This window comes from Chenopodium album, chromosome 17 (genome assembly GCF_948465745.1).
Source record: "Chenopodium album chromosome 17, dcCheAlbu1.1, whole genome shotgun sequence".
NCBI classification, from domain to species: Eukaryota; Viridiplantae; Streptophyta; class Magnoliopsida; order Caryophyllales; family Amaranthaceae; genus Chenopodium; species Chenopodium album.
Window position 1 is genome coordinate 34457332 of NC_137850.1, and position 19042 is coordinate 34476373.

At 35.9% G+C, this 19042-nt stretch overlaps 2 protein-coding genes across 3 annotated transcripts; one reads left to right on the forward strand and one right to left on the reverse strand.

Moving 5' to 3' along the window:
- Window positions 1-12027, forward strand: LOC145589600 (serine/threonine-protein phosphatase 5). 2 transcript variants are annotated; one of them, XM_081646246.1, is made up of 14 exons: window positions 1-132; window positions 1361-1508; window positions 2081-2250; window positions 2439-2510; window positions 2855-3005; window positions 5506-5661; window positions 7408-7516; window positions 7686-7803; window positions 9243-9390; window positions 9640-9888; window positions 10870-10995; window positions 11079-11179; window positions 11392-11466; window positions 11566-12027. In XM_081646246.1, exons 2-14 carry the CDS (start codon window positions 1430-1432, stop codon window positions 11623-11625), a joined length of 1614 nt encoding a protein of 537 aa, XP_081502372.1. In that variant the 5' UTR covers window positions 1-132; window positions 1361-1429; the 3' UTR covers window positions 11626-12027. The 2 variants fall into 2 exon arrangements, with proteins under 2 accessions (XP_081502372.1, XP_081502374.1); XM_081646248.1 differs by lacking the exon at window positions 5506-5661 and having other exon boundaries at window positions 11566-12024.
- Window positions 12028-17656: 5629 nt separating this feature from the next.
- Window positions 17657-18719, reverse strand: LOC145587823 (non-functional pseudokinase ZRK2-like). The gene has a single exon (XM_081644500.1). The coding sequence runs from the start codon at window positions 18707-18709 to the stop codon at window positions 17669-17671; it is 1041 nt and encodes a 346-aa protein (XP_081500626.1). The 5' UTR covers window positions 18710-18719; the 3' UTR covers window positions 17657-17668.
- Between the last annotated feature and the right edge of the window lie 323 nt (window positions 18720-19042).

Consider the following 19042-nt stretch of genomic DNA (forward strand, 5'->3'; position numbering starts at 1 on the left):
ATAAAATTGCAATTTTCCAGAAGTATAGTTGAAGAGCAGCGCAACCCCCAACTCCCAACCCCTGCAAAAACCTTGATAAAACTAGGGTTCTCTCTCCTCCCCTCATTAGGAAGACGCTGTTCTTTCTCACAGGTTCTCCATCTTTCTATTTAAAGCTTTTACCTTTTTTATTTTTTCCCAGTATTTTAAAGTTCTTTCCTTTTTCTGGGGTATAATTTTTTTCAGGTATAATTTAGGGTTCTTCTTTATCGATTTGGTACTATAATTTTATTTTATTAGTTATTGTGTTGATAATGTTACTTCTCATTGTTACACTGTTCTTAATTTTATGGAAAAATCTCTGCTTGTTATTGTTTATAGTAATATTTGTGAACTGAACTTTCTGCATCTGCTTGCTTTGAAATCTTTAAAATTTGAACTTTATGCATCTGTTGTATAATATTGTATGATTTATGTACCGGGGAAGATTTTAATGTGCTAAAGTCATTGCCTTTTAGCTATCTTTAATTCAATTTGCACAACAAAATTACAAATTGTTTTCTGTTATAATTAGTCATTGTAGCACCATTGATTTAGTCTTTTTTTGTCCTTTAAGCATCATTGATTGGTGCTTGCAGTATAGTCTAGCTGTACCCTTTTACCTCAATGCTCTACTGTCTTGTTTGGGTTCCCGGAAGCTTAGTTAGAGGAACCGGTGCAGGAGGAGAAGGAGATGGGGTGAGAACTCCAGGGGCCTGGAATTGCCATTACCAAGGAAAGGGAAGGCAGGGAGCGGGCCTTTAGTTTGGCTGTTAAGTGTGAGGAAGGAGTTTAATTGTTGTACGGTAAATCGATGTTATAATTTATAATGGCTTTGAACCTCTAACAGAAAGGCAGAAAGTCATTAGTGCAGGCCTCCTCCCTCTTGTTCTTTTTTCTTTTGTAGATGGTGGCGGGGAGGGTGTATGGATGCATATGCTTTAGTGCTGATAATTATGAAAGGTCAAGGTAGAGAAAACTCTGGGGTCTCTTAAAGGTAATAGCAAGTGACTGAATGGAGGGGAGAGGGGAGATAAGCATTGGAAAGGAGTGTTATCGATTAATTAGGGATACATATATGTGATAATGTCTTTAAATCTCTTGCAGAAAATCATCATGGTGGCTCTCTCCACCTTTCTTTTCTTTTGTGGATGGAGGCGTGGATGGGTATGGCTGCATTTTTTTAAGGGTTGAAAATTATGTGTTGCTACTATACTTCTTTTGTAGGCTTGCCTATTTTTTTTTGGATGGTTCTATGCATAAGTGAAGTTTCTAATGTGCATTATATACTCGGATTCACCTTCAGTACTATAGCTTTTGACCACTTTATTTGTGTTGATAGGTCTGGTAGGACCCGTTCATGGACATTGCTATCTGAACAATTTCGTAAAGTAGTCTATTCTCCACTTCTATGCCCACAATGGAATCTGAAAGTTCAACAGTGTCACGTGCTGAAGAACTCAAGTCTTCAGCTAATGAAGCATTTAAAGGTATTGTCTATATCTTTGAAAGAATTGCTCTTAGCTTTTGTAGTATAGTAATGATTTTCTATAGAGGTTTTCAAACAATCGAGTTTGTAGCCATCGTAGATTGGCAGTCCTTTTTTTTTTTTTAATTATTTTTTTATTTGCCAATTCAGCAGTTCAGTCGCTAATATCTTTAATTATTAATAAGTATGAACAAAAACTTGATATTTTGAATATGTATATTGAGACGAATCTAACAAGATCCCACATGACCATGTTTTTTCTAAATTATAAATAGTTTAAGGTGGTTAAATTAGAGTTAATGAATAAATTTTAAAGTCAAAACTTGCCAACTGTTTAATAGAGCAGACTTCTCTGATATACTGCAGTGGCCCGTTTCTGAATGTCATTCAAATCAGTAACTTTTGATTTTTTTTTTTTTTTTTTTTTTTTTTTTTTTTTTTTTTTTTTGGGCTTATGGGTTATACTCCTGATGTTTATGTCATTTGTTGTGAATCCTTGATAAATGCTTCATGTATTATTTCTTCTTATTTTAGTTATTTATCTTATAAATTGACTAAATATTGCATTTCCAGCTCACAAGTATTCCCAAGCCATTGATTTGTACTCTCAAGCAATTGAGTTGAATGAGCAGAATGCTGTATACTGGGCTAATCGAGCATTTGCACACACCAAATTGGAAGAGTATGGTAGTGCTATACATGATGCAACAAAGGCTATTGAGATTGATCCCAAGTATTCAAAGGTATGATGCTTTACAATTTCAGTTATCTCTTTGGATATCCTGTGATAGTTTTTCTAGTCATCAGTGTTGTTATTAATATTCATGCTGATTATTATATATCAATTATAACATGAGTTTTGTTATACAATGTTAAGTTATAGTTTTTCCCTTTGGCTTTGCCGAAACTTATTCCTGATGGCACTTCACAGGGTTATTATAGGAGAGGGGCAGCATATCTTGCCATGGGTAAATTCAAAGAGGCGCTTAAGGATTTTCAGCAGGTATTATGAAATTAAGGCTACTTTTTTTCATCGGAAGCATTCCCCAAGGCCCCAACTTGAACTAATATTGAAATTAAGGCTAGTTTTGTTTTGGGACTAAGGCTTTGTTGTTGTTGTTGTTTCGTTTTTTGAGCCTATTAATAATAGTTCAATTGAACTAAGAATGTTGAGATTGGTGTTATTTTTTTAGGTCTCTTTATACTTGTAAAATTCTTTTATATTTTAAATTCATCTTTTTAAATTTCTACCCCCCAAAATTAGCTCATACAGGTCAAAGGCAGCTAACCTGTTGGTTTCTTTATTACCTCGTTTCCTCATCTATGCCTTAAAAATTTTCCGTTCAGGTCAAAAGGATTTGTCCGAATGATCCCGATGCTGCCAAAAAATTGAAAGAATGCGAAAAGGCTGTGATGAAGCTAAAATTTGAGGAGGCTATTTCTGTACCAGTGGCTGAAAGGCGCTCTATAGCAGATTCTATTGACTACCGATCTATTGGTAATTCTCTGTGCAAGTAGCTTGTGAAGTTTTCTCATTCATGTCTCACTGGCTGGCAGATTTTATTTATGACTTTTTAATGTACTATATACTGTCATTAATTCATTATGTTGGCATGATTGTTTGTATGTTTGTTATGTGGCTGTGTCTCAACTCTTCACTTCATAGTAGTATCCATGAACTTGTTCACGACTATGCTAAAAGCTTTGTTGTTTTACTTCTCTTATGATGATCTACTTGTCTTGTCTGTGATTACAGAAGTGATGGGATATTTTGTCCTAAATATTGTTCATTTTGTCACATATACTACTTATAATGTTGCAAAGTTATATATGCTTATTTAGTTTAGGCTCTGTGCTTGAAAAGGGGCTCTTGAATAGTTGAATTTAGAATCCCAATCCACTGCCGCTCAAGAGCTTAAAAAGGCCTTGGTGAGGAATTTTTGATGAGACACAGTGGCTGTGCATTAGTTTCACCAGAGTTCACTGTTTGCAGCCCTTTTCTATAACAGAATCTCTAAAGCTACAAAGTAAGACTAATGTCTGTGCTTTCGCCTTTTTGCTCATAAAGCTTTTTCAAACTCTAATTTTAGCCTTCCAGGTCTTTTAAGTAAATACTAGAAAGAGGACTGTGACACAAAACAGAACCTTTGGTCTCAAACTTTTACTGTCTTTTTTTTTAATTTTTTTTTACACTTATAGTTACACTTCACTCATCAAATCCGTGTAATTGATTGGAAAGTAAAAAAGAAAATGGAAAAAGTGGAATCTTGGATAAAAAAAAAAGCAAGGGGTCCAAGAGAATAAGGATATATGTTTAAACATCTCAAGAATACTTACTTTGTTTATTTAGCAATATGTTCCGCGACACTCATTTTGAGAAATAGATTAAATAGGGTAAATAGACAAATTAGCTAAAATTATTTAAACACCAATAGGACGTCTCTCGTACCGGTGTTTTGATTATATTAGTTGATTTGTCCGCTTACGAAGATCGTCTGCGTTGGTTTGGGCATGTAAGACGGAGACCCGAAGGTGCATCGGTACGAATAGTGGGACCATGGAGGGGTTAACAAGGGAGAGGGAGACTGAAAAGGATTTGGTTGGAAGGAGTTCAGAAGGATATGAAGTGGATGTGCACGAGGATCAAGGTGGTTTGTGGTGGTGAATTTTTGTGGCAGAGAGGAGTAGGTTTTGGAGGAAGGTGGGGTGCCAGGCGGTGGTGAAAGGTGTAGATGGGTCGTTGGGATAGTGAGTTTGAGAGAGAGGAGAGCTGGTGGTCTGGTTGTGGTAATTTTGCTGTAGTTGAAGTGGGGAAGGAGAGGAGAGAGAAAAGGGAGTATTGTGCTTACAATAGCTCCGTTTAAATTTATTTAAATTTTTTTTAAAAAAATGGGAGCCAATAATTGCGAGACATGTGGCCTGAATGACTTACTCAACTGGTTTCATCAGATCACGGATTATAGGAGAAGTTGCCCTTTATAGTTTGCATTATTATAGAATAACCTGTTGTTGGGATTAATATCAGAAGAATGGCCATAGTACCTATTTTTCATGTGAAGATTTCCAAACATAAAGTTATGGAACACATGCCTAACATATAAAAAGGTAAAGTATAATCCAATACAGTAAAGTCTAATCATTGATTTGAAGGGAGTATATCCCTTCATGTAAAAAGGTTGATTTATACTGTTAAATAATGATAATGGCTAACATTGTTATGTTTGAGTAGAACTGGTATGGGATTTCTGGTGGTTTCTTTCTTGATAATTTTCTAATAGTAAGCGTGTCATGTATCCTTTTTTGTGTTTGCCAATTGTGTTGACCACAACTCAGGTTATTGTTTGGATTTGTAGCAGAATTGTTTCATTGTGATTACTACACTTTAAAATTATATCCTTACTGTGCTGTCATTTCTGTCTGTATTGGATGATGAGCTTGTTTCATTTTACGTCCTGTCTATGTGCTTTTATTGGCCTCTATAAATCATTCTTTTGTGTTTGTGTATGTGATGCCTGGTGATGCAACTGATTGGATAGCTGATCCTTTGCATGATTGTAGATTCTTTTGTTTCATAAGGCCTGTTAAATAAGTAGCCACTTTGCATGTTCTGAGTAGTAGTGTTAGGAGTGAGGTGTGTGAGAAACTAAATCATCCAAGTTGCTAGTTAACTGTAGGCATTTTCATATGTAAATGATAGAGATTTCCAATATATAAAGGGATCAAGTCTACAGTGCTTTTTATGTGGGGGAATTTCGAGATAATACTCGTGTATCTAGTGACTCACTCACCAAGATTGACTTATCAATTAGCAAATAGAAAACATATGTCTAGCAGCTATTGGCAATCCTATGCTATGTAAACAGTTAAAAGTTGTAATGTATTGATGTGAAGTGGCAAATTATTAATCATATAATGAATGGGTTGGTTTGATAATAATTTTGTGAAAATAAGTGCTTCATTGAAGTAAATCTCAAGTTATGGTCATATTGTTGTGGCAGTGGCAAGAATGACCACCAGTTCAATGTTGGTGACTGCAGCTGTGGCAGTGGTTCTGGCTGCTGCTTTGATGGCTGCAAATTTTATGTCAATTGGAGCTGTGTTAGCAATTATGGCTTTGGCAGCATCTATCATGGTCATTGTTTTCCCTTTGGCACGTACGGTCTCATCATTTGGGTGCTTTTAGCAGTTGATTTATGTTTGCTTATAATAAGATTGTACTTCCTTTGAGGTTTTCTATGCAAGCTGCTCTTAGCCTTCTTGGGTGATAATCTCTAGGAGGTTGGAAGGACATTGAGGACTTTCTATATGGTGCTTGTGGCCTGCTGCCTGGCTAAGGTTTTGGTGAAATGAAAATTTTTTATACTTTGGCTCCTTATATAGAGTACATACATATCTTAATTCCATAAACCAAACAAAACCGAGCCAAATTTCCGCTCCCTAACAAAGTTTTGTGTGCCTTTTGGGTATTAATGCTGACTTCATGGCGGGCACTTGTTCTTCTACTTCCCTACCTATATATATCCTTGCACCCATTTGGATATAGCTTCTCATTTAGTTTGAATTCAGAGAGTTTTGTTATTTAAGCAATTGAGGTATCAGGTTCAAAGGTTTTTCAGATATTCATCTTTCATATTCCTTCTCCTTTCTTGCTTGAATTCTGTTGGTGGGTCTAGTGATTGATACCTGAAACAGTTTTACAATATAGTAATTTCTTATTTTTGTAATAAAAAATATTGCTCCTGCTTCTGTACAAATTTATCCTCGATCTTGCGCCATATTAAGAGTGAAAAAATTAGGAGTGCCTAAATGTGCCTCAGCAAGATCTAGTCTGCATTTGCTGTTGATCAATATGGTTGAGTGTCTGTGCTTCCCCTTTTCTAGGAAGTTCATAACAGTATAATAAACTTAGTATGATAACCAGTTTTCTTGGATTTTGATAAAAACAAAGTCAAAGACAACATGAAAAAGTTTTTCTAGTTACTCTGTTTTTTTTCTCACTTAGATGATGATTATTCATCCATGAAATTTTCTCTGTAAGTTCTTAGTTGAAGGTGGGTCGTGAATGCAAATGGATTGGAGGTGCATCTTTTGTATGTATTGTTTTTGCCGATGAATGATGTTTTATGTTCTTAGGAAAATACTGTCCATGTAATATGTCTTTATGCATTGTAGTGATTATCTTCTAGTGTACGCATTATATGAAAAGAATGGCCAATGAAATCAATTAGAGATGCTTTTCTTTTTCGTGCTCAATATTTTTAAAGAACATTGACTATGTTTCAAATTGCTAGGTGCTCAAAAGTTCCTGTTTCTTTCCTTTTTTTTTCTTTTCTATTTTGAACAAGGAGACTTTGTTGGGGGTGTTTGTTTGTTCGTGCTTTTTTGTGTTGCTAATGTGCTTTTTTGGTCATGGAGGTTGCTGCACTCTGTTGCTGGATCTTTAGATTTTATGTTGAACTGTATGAGATAGGCTTCCTACAATTGATGAAATGAGTTTTACCTTTTGTTTAGCCTTTTGAATTAGATTCTTCATTCTTGTAGTCTCTAGTACTTTAAGGTAACTCTCTGTTTTCCAGAATGTTTGTCGCTGGTGCCCTATTGTATTATAAGTGATTTATTTCCTCCTTTCATGTATTAGAAAAGTTATTCTTTTCTCCGAACAGCATAGGCACGTGCACACACTACATGTTTGTGTTTTCAGAATTTCCTTGAAGAATCTATAGTATATTGGTGTTGTGTGTTTCAACTTCAATCATTAATATATTCGCCAAAGGCCTAGTTTGTACTGTTGACAGTTTTACTGACTGAGATTAGACTGAGAAACTTAATCTTGAACTCGATATTGTTTGTATTTTTTTATTGGTATTGAAAGAGACAATTTCGCGATTTTATTGTCCCAGAGGTTGAACCACAATATTCCGGGGCTAGCATAGAGGGAGATACAGTAACTTTGGAGTTTGTGAAGAAAATGTTAGAGGACTTCAAAAATCAGAAGTGTTTGCATAAGAGGTATGTTTAGGTTGCAAATGTAGTAGTCTTACAGTTAATCTGTAAAATGTTTCAAAATATGACTTGTAAATAATATTGGTAGTGGCAGAAAACAATAAATTTGTTTCTTTTTTCTTGATTATATTTGCTTTTATTTTTAATTTTGTTAATTTTTGCTTTTGTGCTTTAGATATGCATTCCAGATAGTCTTGCAAACAAGAGAATTGCTGCGTACCCTGCCTTCTCTTGTTGATATAACTGTCCCTAATGGCAAGCAATTTACTGTATGCGGTGATGTACATGGTCAGGTAATTTGGATTTTCTGGCACCTCTCTAGTATAGATCTTACGGATTTGTAGTAATGACAAATACAACTTCTTTCTATTGCTCTATTTGTAGAAGCTTGGTTTCTCTCCTGTTTTCATACACTTGAGTAAACTTAGTATAAACTATAAATTTTCTTTAAATTTCCCCTTAACCTGTTCAACGTCTCACTAGTCACTAGAACAGCTCCAGTACTCTCTGTTAAATGTTGATGACTTTTTGCTGTATTTCATGTCTGATTTTGACCTGTTATTTTTCTTCATCTTTATATTTGCCATCAATGTCATTTAGAGATTTTCAATGGAATTTGCTGTCCTCAATTGTCTACAGTTTGCAATTGAGTTGCATATTGTTCTTTGCTGAGAGATATAACTTGAAAGACCATGCACACAATTCAAGAATCTATGATTATAGCTTCAAGCAAGCTTAAATTAAAACTTTAAGATGTTCACTACTCACTTAATTGTTGGTTTAGAACATTTAGATTGGAATTTATCTATCTGAGCTTGCCATTTTGGCACTTCTGCTATTTTGATCATTAATTCTGTCAATGTATAAGGTGCAAGTTCAAAATTTTGAACATTTCGAACTCATGAAGAGATGGTTTTTCATTCATTGGGCTTTTAAAGCAGATTTTGAAAAGTAAAACTGTCAGGATTTGCCCACTTAGTCTAGTGTCATTACAAATGGAATAAAAAAAATTGATAACTTGAGTTTTATTTCCGTAAGTTGGAGATCAATCATGATGAAGTAGGGATTTTGTGAGTAAAATAGTGGAGAAATTGGTTACTTTCGACTAGCTGCAGAATCAAGTTAGTTTTGAAGTGGGAAGGACTCGAATGTAAAGATAACTCCAGCTGTTAATTTTGAGCTCGCCACATGTTTATCTTGTCACTCTTTTAGGAAATGGAAAGACCAACTTTGGGCTTATATTTCATAATGCTGGATGGGCTTTCTATTGCGACAAGAGTAAATTTTGTATTCTTTACTTCACAATTTTGAAACAATTTTCTTTCAGACCCTGATCTAGGGAAGGTATCAAGATGGCTATAGGGTCTTGTTACGAGCTGTAATATGACGAGTTTCCTATACCATCTTAAGAAGTTCTTTTCCATAGGGTTGTTGATGGCAATTTGGTGCTCCTGGGCTTATATTTAGGCTTGCATCAGCTGTTGTTATTAGTTGGGCCAATCTCTGAATAGATCTAGAAAAGAGTTATTGAGTGCCATCCTCTGTTGCTTATTTCTTTGTTTGCGCGTAATCATTGAAGGGAGGAATTAGCAGCTGTTAGATCTGTAGACTTTACCGTGTGACTGAATATTTTCTTGAGTTTTTTTAATTATGTTTTATTTTGTCTATTATGGTACATGTTTCCCTTATAATTTTACAGTGATTTTAAATGCGCTCTATGATTCTATTGCAGTTTTATGATCTTCTTAATATCTTTGAGCTCAATGGTCTCCCGTCAGAAGATAATCCGTATTTGTTTAACGGTGACTTTGTGGATAGAGGTTCCTTCTCCCTGGAGGTTATTCTCACGCTTTTTGCATTTAAGTGCATGTGCCCATCTGGTAAATTCTCTCTGTGTTCTCTTATTAATGATAAGTGTCTTGTACTGGTCCTATGTATCCATTGTAGACTTGTTAGTCTTGTATTTAGTTCCTGATTAGTGCTGCTTTAATGGTAGAGTATGGCCTCGAGAAGTACTGTTGTTAATGCTTTGAGAAATTTATGCTGTCCAAAATTTGGCAATTTTTTCAGAGTTTTGTGATTCTCAACTGTTCCTTCATCTGATATTCCTTTTTTCTGTGACATGTCAGCTATGTATCTTGCAAGAGGAAATCATGAAAGCAGAAGCATGAATAAGATTTATGGATTTGAAGGAGAAGTCAGGTCCAAATTGAGTGAAACATTTGTTGAGCTCTTTGCAGAAGTCTTCTGCTGTTTACCTTTGGCTCATGTCATAAATCAGAAGGTATTTGTGGTCCATGGTGGTCTTTTCAGTGTAGATGGAGTAAAGCTTTCTGACATACGAGCAATTGATCGATTTTGTGAACCTCCCGAAGAAGGTAAAGTACCTTTGGATACTAATAAGAATGTGTTTTTTTTGGGGCTGTCTCATTGGCTTATAGAACTATAGAAGTGACTTTGTCTATATGCACTTTAAATTGAATGACTTTTTTCATTTTTTATTTTTTTTCTTGGGACTTCTCTTACTGAGCACGATTCTATCTGTTCACAGTAACAATCATACTGTTCTTTTTCTTGGCTGTCTTATCTTGTTATCTGTATGTAGATGACAAATCTTTCCTTCCTGATTAACGGTTCAGTCATTATTTGATACAATTTCATATGTATATATACTTGCCCATCCAGCAAATTTATTTTTGTTTCTTATTTTGATTTATGGTCTTCATATACTTGTATTTTTTGTTGTCATTAATACCATCCTGTCAGAGAAGAAAATGTCTTAAGTATTGACTTATCCCAGTATGAAAATAGACTGATATTGGGATTGCAATATCATCTCTAGAAAGTTACGAGTATTTTAGAATCATGTAGTTTAACTTCATGTACCTAATTTTACTCAAGGATGAACATGATTCTTTAACCATGTGCTTTATTAATTACAAAGTGTTCTAAGAAGTCTTATGTTCCTGGTGTTGGTTTCACCATTCAGGGATAGTTGTGTTTTAATTGAACAGTTCCAGAGGATTTACACATATTTTGCCCTTATTTTTGGTATGATCGTTAATTCAAAATAGACTGAATAATGAGAAGCCAATTTCTTATGATTGATCGGGAGAAACTTGCACCCCAGCTACCAATCCCTGTAGCGGTATACAATTTGGAGTGTTGAGATGTTGGTGTGTCTGAGGGTGGTTTAATTTATTTCGTATGTCTTTATTTTGTCTATGATTTTAACTGGAACCCCAATAACGTGTAGTAACTATGCTTATTCTTAAGAAGGTTGAAAGATGGATTATGTTTGTGAAGCTTTACTTGTCTTGGAATCATGTGGATGAATTTTTTCCTTTTGGGATTTACAGGATTGATGTGTGAAGTATTGTGGAGTGATCCACAATCCAACCTAGGGAGGGGTCCCAGTAAGCGTGGTGTTGGCCTTTCATTTGGTCCCGATGTCACCAAGAGGTTCCTGCAAGACAATAACTTAGGTACACTTTTTACCCTGAATTAGTAGCTCTTTGTTAATATTGATGACAATGTATTGTATTAATGTTCATGTATTCTTTTCCAGATCTAGTTGTTCGATCTCATGAAGTGAAAGATGAAGGGTATGAAATTGAGCATGATGGTAAGCTGATTACCGTGTTTTCTGCACCAAACTATTGTGATCAGGTAATTCACTTTTGTTTCACTTGTTACTTGAATTGCTTTTTAGGATTCTTTAGGTAAATGAAGTTTTCTTGGGGGTCACAGACTCAAAGTTCAACCTTATGTTAGATTATGAAGATCAAGATCTGTTTTTGCTCATCAATAATATCTTATTAGGCCATAGTGTTTTTACTAAATTTAAGTACTATATAATTAATCGACTTTTACCTTTGCAGATGGGGAATAAGGGTGCATTGATTCGTTTTGAAGCCCCAGAAATGAAACCAAACATTGTCACATTCCCTGCCGTGGTTAGTAACTTTGCCTTGCCTTCTGCTCGCTTATTAATCCTGTTTGTAGGTTATTGAACACTGAAGTATTCATATTTTTAATTTTTGATGTTTTTGCAGTCTCATCCTGATGTCAAACCAATGGCTTATGCCAACAACTTCCTTAGAATGTTTTCATGATTGCTGTTTAGGATGACATTCAGTTACATTTCATGTACAATTTTTGAGCAGCAAGGATGTCGTAGCTTGCTATTTTCCTGGGTACTACTCTTATTCCTCCAACATTTGTGGTTCAAGATTACTCACCTTGCACGCTCTAACCAAGAAGATAGTACTGCTGCACAAAACACAGTGCCATGTAAAACTATGTGGCACCTTTTTCATTTTATAATTGTTTTGCAGTTTTGTATCTTCCATATTGTTTATTTGTTCCTCGACAGCTAAAGAAAAATCAAAACAATTTTTTTTTTATAGGCAAAAGATGTTTTCTGTATTCTTTCTTCTATATTGGATTTGTGCATCAAGAAACTTGAGTGTGTAGCAAAGCAGCAGATAGTGATATGCATTGAAGTGGTGCTTATTGATTGATAAGTAAAATCCTGAACTTAGTAATTTTAGACCTTGCAAACACACATGTAGTTATAGTCCATTTTCACAGATGCAAATTTAAGATTACATACATTTTTTTTTTAAACGAACGGATCTTTGCTAATAGTGTCTGAGCAAATGATTAGAAGCCTCTCAACTCTTGGATGCATTAGATTCCTGTTTTCTCTCCCTTAAAAAACAAGCAGGTGGTTCACTTTTTGATATCACGAGTATACAATCGTTCATTCTAAAGAGTTTTGAAAAGGTCCTTTTGTATGCCTAGAATGTCGTAAACACCTCTGAGAGTGGAATATATTGAAGGTTATAACATCTACTTTTACTTCCTGTTACTCTCTTGCTAGTTGCTACCGGCTATTCCTATGAAGCTAGGTAACTTGTTTTTCTGTTCAGATGAGACCTCAACTCTGGGTGTCTAGTAGTTTCAATGTGTGGATTGTTACGGATTGAGGTGAAAGTTGTTGCAGTGCCTATCCTTGTACTGGGAACAGCCATCACATTTCTTGTTAACAGTATTATTTTTTCGTAAATGGCAAGGTTATGCTTCAGCTCTCTCAATTGATCTTCAGATTTAGTTTCGATGCTGTTGGTCATCTTCTGCCATATCAAACAATGCAGATACAGGGTTTGCTGAACCCAAATAGCTCATCTTCAGGAACATCCAACAGTCTCATTCAGAAATATACTTTCACATAATCTCTTATTTTGATATTTTCATAGCTCTCAAGTAGCTCATCTTCAGGAAACATCTGACAGTCTAATCCATGAATTGTAGAATTTTCACCAGTAAAGACACCTCCACATGTGCCTTTACTGCATTTTCGTCAATTGAGAAATGACCAAAAGAGTTTGAGGTTTATGAAGTGTCAGACCTTGCTACAACTCAAATCTGCTTCAATTATTAAATAAACAGTTGGAAACATAACCACATATCTTGACTACTGTATTATTGTTTCCTCGATAGCTATCGTCTGCTTTAGCTCTACTGATTCATCTGCATATTCAGGCTTCAAAGCCAACCTCAATCAGCTCTTCGTTTGGAACAGCTACGAAAGTATCTGAGTAACATCTTCACAATAGCTTTTCTGAAAGTTGTGAAATGCAATACTACTACTACTGCTACGCGTTTAACCATCTTTTGTTACGCAATACTCCCTCCACCCCCTTTTATTTGCTCCAAAGGGGTGAAGTTACTTTTCAAATTATTGGTTGAAATGAGTTGATGAGTGAGAAAACCGGTATGGTTAAATGTAGTGGATGTGAGAGTAAAGTTGTAATCCCCCATAAACAAAATAATAAAAAAAATAATATGGGACAAATTTAAAGGGACATACTAAAGGGAAAATGGCACAAATATTTAGAGACAAAGGGAGTAGCACTTATATATAGGCTACCGTACTGCACTGCAAGATTGCAATAACTTCTAGTAGTCTAGCATAGATTGAAGTTTCACTAATCCACACAAACAATGAACAAGCACTTCATTGTGGAGGATAACATTTGAAAAAGAAAAAAAAAACCTTCTAGGTCAAGATTTTGTGGTATGAAGGTACTGAATAGGGATGTCAATGGAGCGGGGCGGGTACAACATAAAATCCACCCCCGCCCCATTACCCATGGCGGGTTTGATTTTTATTTCCATCCCCGACCCATCACCCGCCAAACCGGCAAGTCTCCTACTTGACATGTGCACATGTCCCACTAACATCCCTAATATTGAAGAATAAACAAATTAACATCTCGCTCTACATTTTCTTTTCTATCTTGAAGATTCACGGACCAGTTAAAAGTAAAGAAAATTTTGAAAATAACACTACAAATTTTACAAAAAGTGGATTATAATACCACAAATTTTCAAACTTTTATTACAGCACCACAAAAAAAAAAAAAAAAAAAAATGGATTTTTGGATGGAATCCGTTGGTGGGGCTCACGGTGGACATATGTCACTCAGCGATTTGTTTAAAAAATAAATAAATAAAAACAAAATTTTTTTAAAAAAATCCTAAATCTTAACCCAACCCAACCCCACCACCAGAACCACCAGCCAAAGCCGTCGACAACCCCTGACCTTCCACCGGAACACCTTGACCTCACGCCGAAACCTATCAAAACCCCCTGACCTCCCGCCGGAACCTCCTGACCCCACCAAAACTGCCGACTCCACCTAATCCATCCTTCCTCCTCCCCAAAAACCACCCTAGCCACCACAATTATCTCACGTGTACCGACTCTAGCACCTAGACGACAACCCACCGAACTCCGCCTGCTCGACGACCCACATAACTCCACCTGCGTGACGACCCCCGCCCTGATCCCCACCCTAGTCTACGACCCCATTCCTTGCTAGCGGTGGCTGGGATGTTTTTCAGTGGTTGGGTTGTTTCAAGGATGGGTTAGGTGCATTTTTCGGTGGCTGGGATGTTTTGAAATTGGCTCTGATGGGTTTTTCGGTGGCTGGGGGTGCCGACGGTGGGGCTGGGTTAGGGTTTCGGGGCTGCGGACGGCAGTTCATGGTTGCTGGTGGTGGGGCTGGTTAGGGTTTAGGTCTTTTTTTTTTTAAACCAATCAATGAATGACACGTGTGCTTAGTGGGTTCCACTAACGGATTCCATCCAAACATTTCGTTAAATGGTGGTGAAATCCAATTTTTGGGTTTTTTTTGTGGTGTTATAATAAAAGTTTGAGATTTTGTGTTGTTATAATCCATTTTTTGTAAAATTTGTGGTGTTATTTTCAAAATATTTTTAAAAATAAATAGGAAATTACATTAACAACAGAACTACAGAAGAATTACGTATCAATGTAGCATGTATCTTACATGTACTGATACAAATCATACAATATTACAATGTAACTAATTAAAGGAGACTGAGGCAAAGATAGAATTTCCATATCTATCATAAGAACACTACCTTGTTGATTTAGAAAAGCCAATCATTATATTCACCATCTGTCTATTTCAGGGATAGATTGAGAAAGCAATATCAAGCTTTTGAGTTCAGTTACCATATTCACCATAAAGTGTTTTGATAAGAAACTCAAGCTATGCTTTGAATTTTAAGCTTGGCATATGTGTATTTCATTGGGGAAAAGGGGAAGGGGGTGGGTCGATAACGATGCGGGGAAGAAGGTGGGTCGCCTGCGGGGGTGGGGGTAGGTCGCTTGTTGCCGGCGACGATGGGGTTGCTGGTGGAAGAGATGGCTGATTTATTTTTTTTAATCATGTAATTATATTTTTAAAATAATTTTTATTATTTCTGATTTACATGAATATTCCTTATTAATTTTTAAAACATTTTTAACAATTTAGAATCGTTTAAATGATTTTTGGTAAAAGAAAATAGAGTGGGTCTCATTATTTATTGTGACCATGAAAATGTCACCTCAACGAACCTACTTTTTCATTAAGGTAATTAAAATATATTTAATTATTATAGAAAGATCTTGTTTTTTTTTTTAGTGACCTCTAATCATTTGTTATAAGTTTGCACATTTACTACCTTTAATCAAGTGAAGATGACCCTACCCATTTACAATAGGTGGGTAAGAAAAAAAAAGTGAAGATGACCTAGTATTCATCTTTACTTGATTAGAGTCATACTTAGAAAAAAAAAATGAGTTATGGGCTTATGGCATTAATATTCACTATTCAAATGTTTGGATCTTATTTATGCCATTGGTTAGTACAAACTCTCAGGTAAAAGTATCACTAGAGGCAATCAACCATGTCAATATAACCATTTGTTATTTCTTTGTACGTTACATAAGGTAAAATATTCTTCGTTCATTAACCTCCACAAAATACGTATCTCAATTTTTTTTTTTTTTTTATTGGTAAGAAGAAGGACTTTGACCGAACCTCAACCCTTACGGGTTTTTTGGTCCTGAATTTGCAAGTCAAACACTTTGAGAGTCAGGGGAGAAGGGTAAGGGATTCCCATCATCAAAGTGTTTCTAGTAGGGACTGAACCCCTAACCTCAAGATTGGAAGGTACAATCTTTCCCACTAGACCAAGCTTAGCTTGGTGTATCTCAAATACATGTAAGACAACCATTTTAAGAGTATGTAAAAAGTATAGGTATTGCAGATATGTTATGTGAACACCAAATTCATTAAGAGTTGACTTGCAGAATAGAGATAAGTTATATTTGCAAGTACATCTGTACATTTATATACGAAGTATTAAATAATTTACAATGACACAACAGCATACATTGAGGAGCTAGTGTTGCTTTCCACACCATTGTTTCTAAATCCAAGAACTTGAACTTGTTGAAGCTAAATTGGAAATTGCACAATTGAATTGAATAAAATAAATGGTCTGTGCAGAACCATACTGTATTCGACGTTACAGCAACTCAGCAAGGTGTGTAAATTACAGGACAGATGACTGAAACAGATTATCACCTGACTTGCCATTTTTTCAGATGGACAATGATAAGGTGATAATCATACAGTAGAAGAGGCTAATGCCTCAGCTGTACAAATTCATCTACAGACTTCGGATTCAATCATATTGGATTATCTTCTGGCAGTCTTGTCACATTCAAATATGCAGATGCAGGCTTTGCGCCTTTCACCCCAACCTTAATCGGTTCATCTTCTAGAACATCCTACATATATCAGCCAGTCCGGGAATATATTTTCACAAAATCACTCTCATCTAGTATAATTAGTTTCTATAGTAACCAACAAGACTTTCATGAATGACAAATTTTCCACCACTGGAAAATGGAGGGTGTTACCTCCACATTTGCTTGTACTGCATTCAGAAAATTGAGAGATGCAATACTCCAACACGTACTACAGACAGGCTACCGCAGAGTACTAATAGGGCCAACATACCCATCGCATATTACTAACTTTTGATGCCTCTACTTGAAAGAACAAGTCAAACCATAATATCCCCCTCATATCACACAACTACACACGGAGGGGCTGTCAAAGCCGAGGTACCATCCAACAAGATAGGCTTGGAACCCTTTTCTCTACAGTTGTAGAGAGACATATTGCTCCAACCATCATCAGCTCTAGTAGTAACATGGTACTAATCCTTGGAATAGCTAGAAAATATGGGGATTTAAAAAGCAAACCTGAGAGTGGTATCGGAAGTTCATTAAGGTAACTCTAACAAATTCTCATATCCATACTATGACAAAAGAAAAAGAAAATTTCGAAAACCTGATAATAAGATGCAAATACAGAAAAGAAAATAAGTTCTTCAGGCAATTGTGTCAAAGAGTCTTGGCGTTACAGGAGAAAGGCTTAAGTTCCAACTGAATAAGAAAATTCAATGAAACACCAAAAACTGATGATATACCTGAAAAAAAATGTCCTATTTCATGTCATAGTTTTCTGTTTGATGATATAACATAGAGTTGCACAGCAAGATTGCAACAACCTATTTGAAAGATTTATTAACAGGCAAAAAATGTTAAGAAACCCATTAAGTTCGGAGGATTATACAATTATGAACTTCTAAATACCACTTACGGATAATGGAACTCCAACGATGAGCAATTCAGCATCACATCCTACAGTTTGCAGATTCTCTAAATCTCTGAGCAGCTTGCAGAATGCTGTATTGTGATAGATAGAGACAACCATTAATATTTCAAGGTCCGCTGCTACTCACAGGGAAAGATTCAGAGGATTTGATCATGCTCTTGAGTTCAGTTGCCACATCCACCATAGTCGGCCTGGCATGTTCTTCTGTTTCTGTGCACCGAAGTGCAAGCTCTACTGAAGCTCTTAGTTGCTCTTTAAGCTCTTCATTGGCTGACAATTTATTTCCACTAATAGCAGGGTCAATGGTCTCAGAGATGCAGTTATGTCCAAGACCATTCTTAACCCATTCAACTATATGAGTCGGCACACCATTGTCCCCTAGTGACTTGTCTGGCCTTAGCACAGCATCTTTTCCTGTCAAGAGCACGAGAAAAAACACGCCAAATGCATACACATCTACACTCTCTGACACCCTATTATAGTAACCATATTCAGGTGCAAGATAACCATATGTCCCAACTACAATATCTTCAATGTACTCTTCACCCTCAGGAACAGAAATGGAAAGACTGAAGTCAGAAAGTTTAGCAGCATTATCCTCACCCAAGTACACATTTCGAGGTTTTAAGCTCCTATGGATAATAGGCCGATGAAAAGCAGTGTGAAGATATGCCATAGCATGAGAGATTTCCCATGAAATTCTTAGCCTCTCCCTCCAAACAAGTGGTGGTTTATCCTGATTCTTAACTCGGAATATTAGATCATGAAGAGTGTCATTTTCTACCCACTCAAAAACAAGGACAGTGCATTTTGTCTCAAGACAACAGCCGAGAAGCTTGTGCACATTCTTATGCGCGCTCATTTGTGCAGCAACCACAATTTCACGAAAGGTTGCAGAGTTAAGGTTAGGATCATATTTTTCAGATTGCTCCTTTACCAAAACACATCTTCCATCCCAAAAACCTTTATACCATTTAACATCCCGTTCTTTGAAGGACATCAAGTGTTGTTCCAAATTCATAGAGTTGAGCTCATCTACTGAGAAGTAGCGGATGGAATTTGTTCTACCATGAAACAAGTTAATACTTTCCTCTAATACCAATGCTCCATTCTGTATAAAGTTTTCTATGCTCCCTTTGAAAACCATGTATTTGCCACTTTCCTGCATCAACAGCGAAAATATTAACATCATCTTTAGAGTTAGACCCCTACAACATTTGCATTATTTGTGTATTTCATACCATTCCATTTCGTCGGAGAATGGTGTTCTTCCATATCTTTCCTAACAAGGTCATTGTAGACTCGCTTTTTCTCTAGATCCAAGTACCTCCTGTGATGGTTACTAAATACTTGCTTAACATATAAATAGAATTGGCAATGATTACTTACAAAGAATTATGTAGAATTGGCAAAGAATATATAATATAATTCTATGTCAAGTAAAAATATATAATGATTTGAGAATTGGGGTTATGAAATG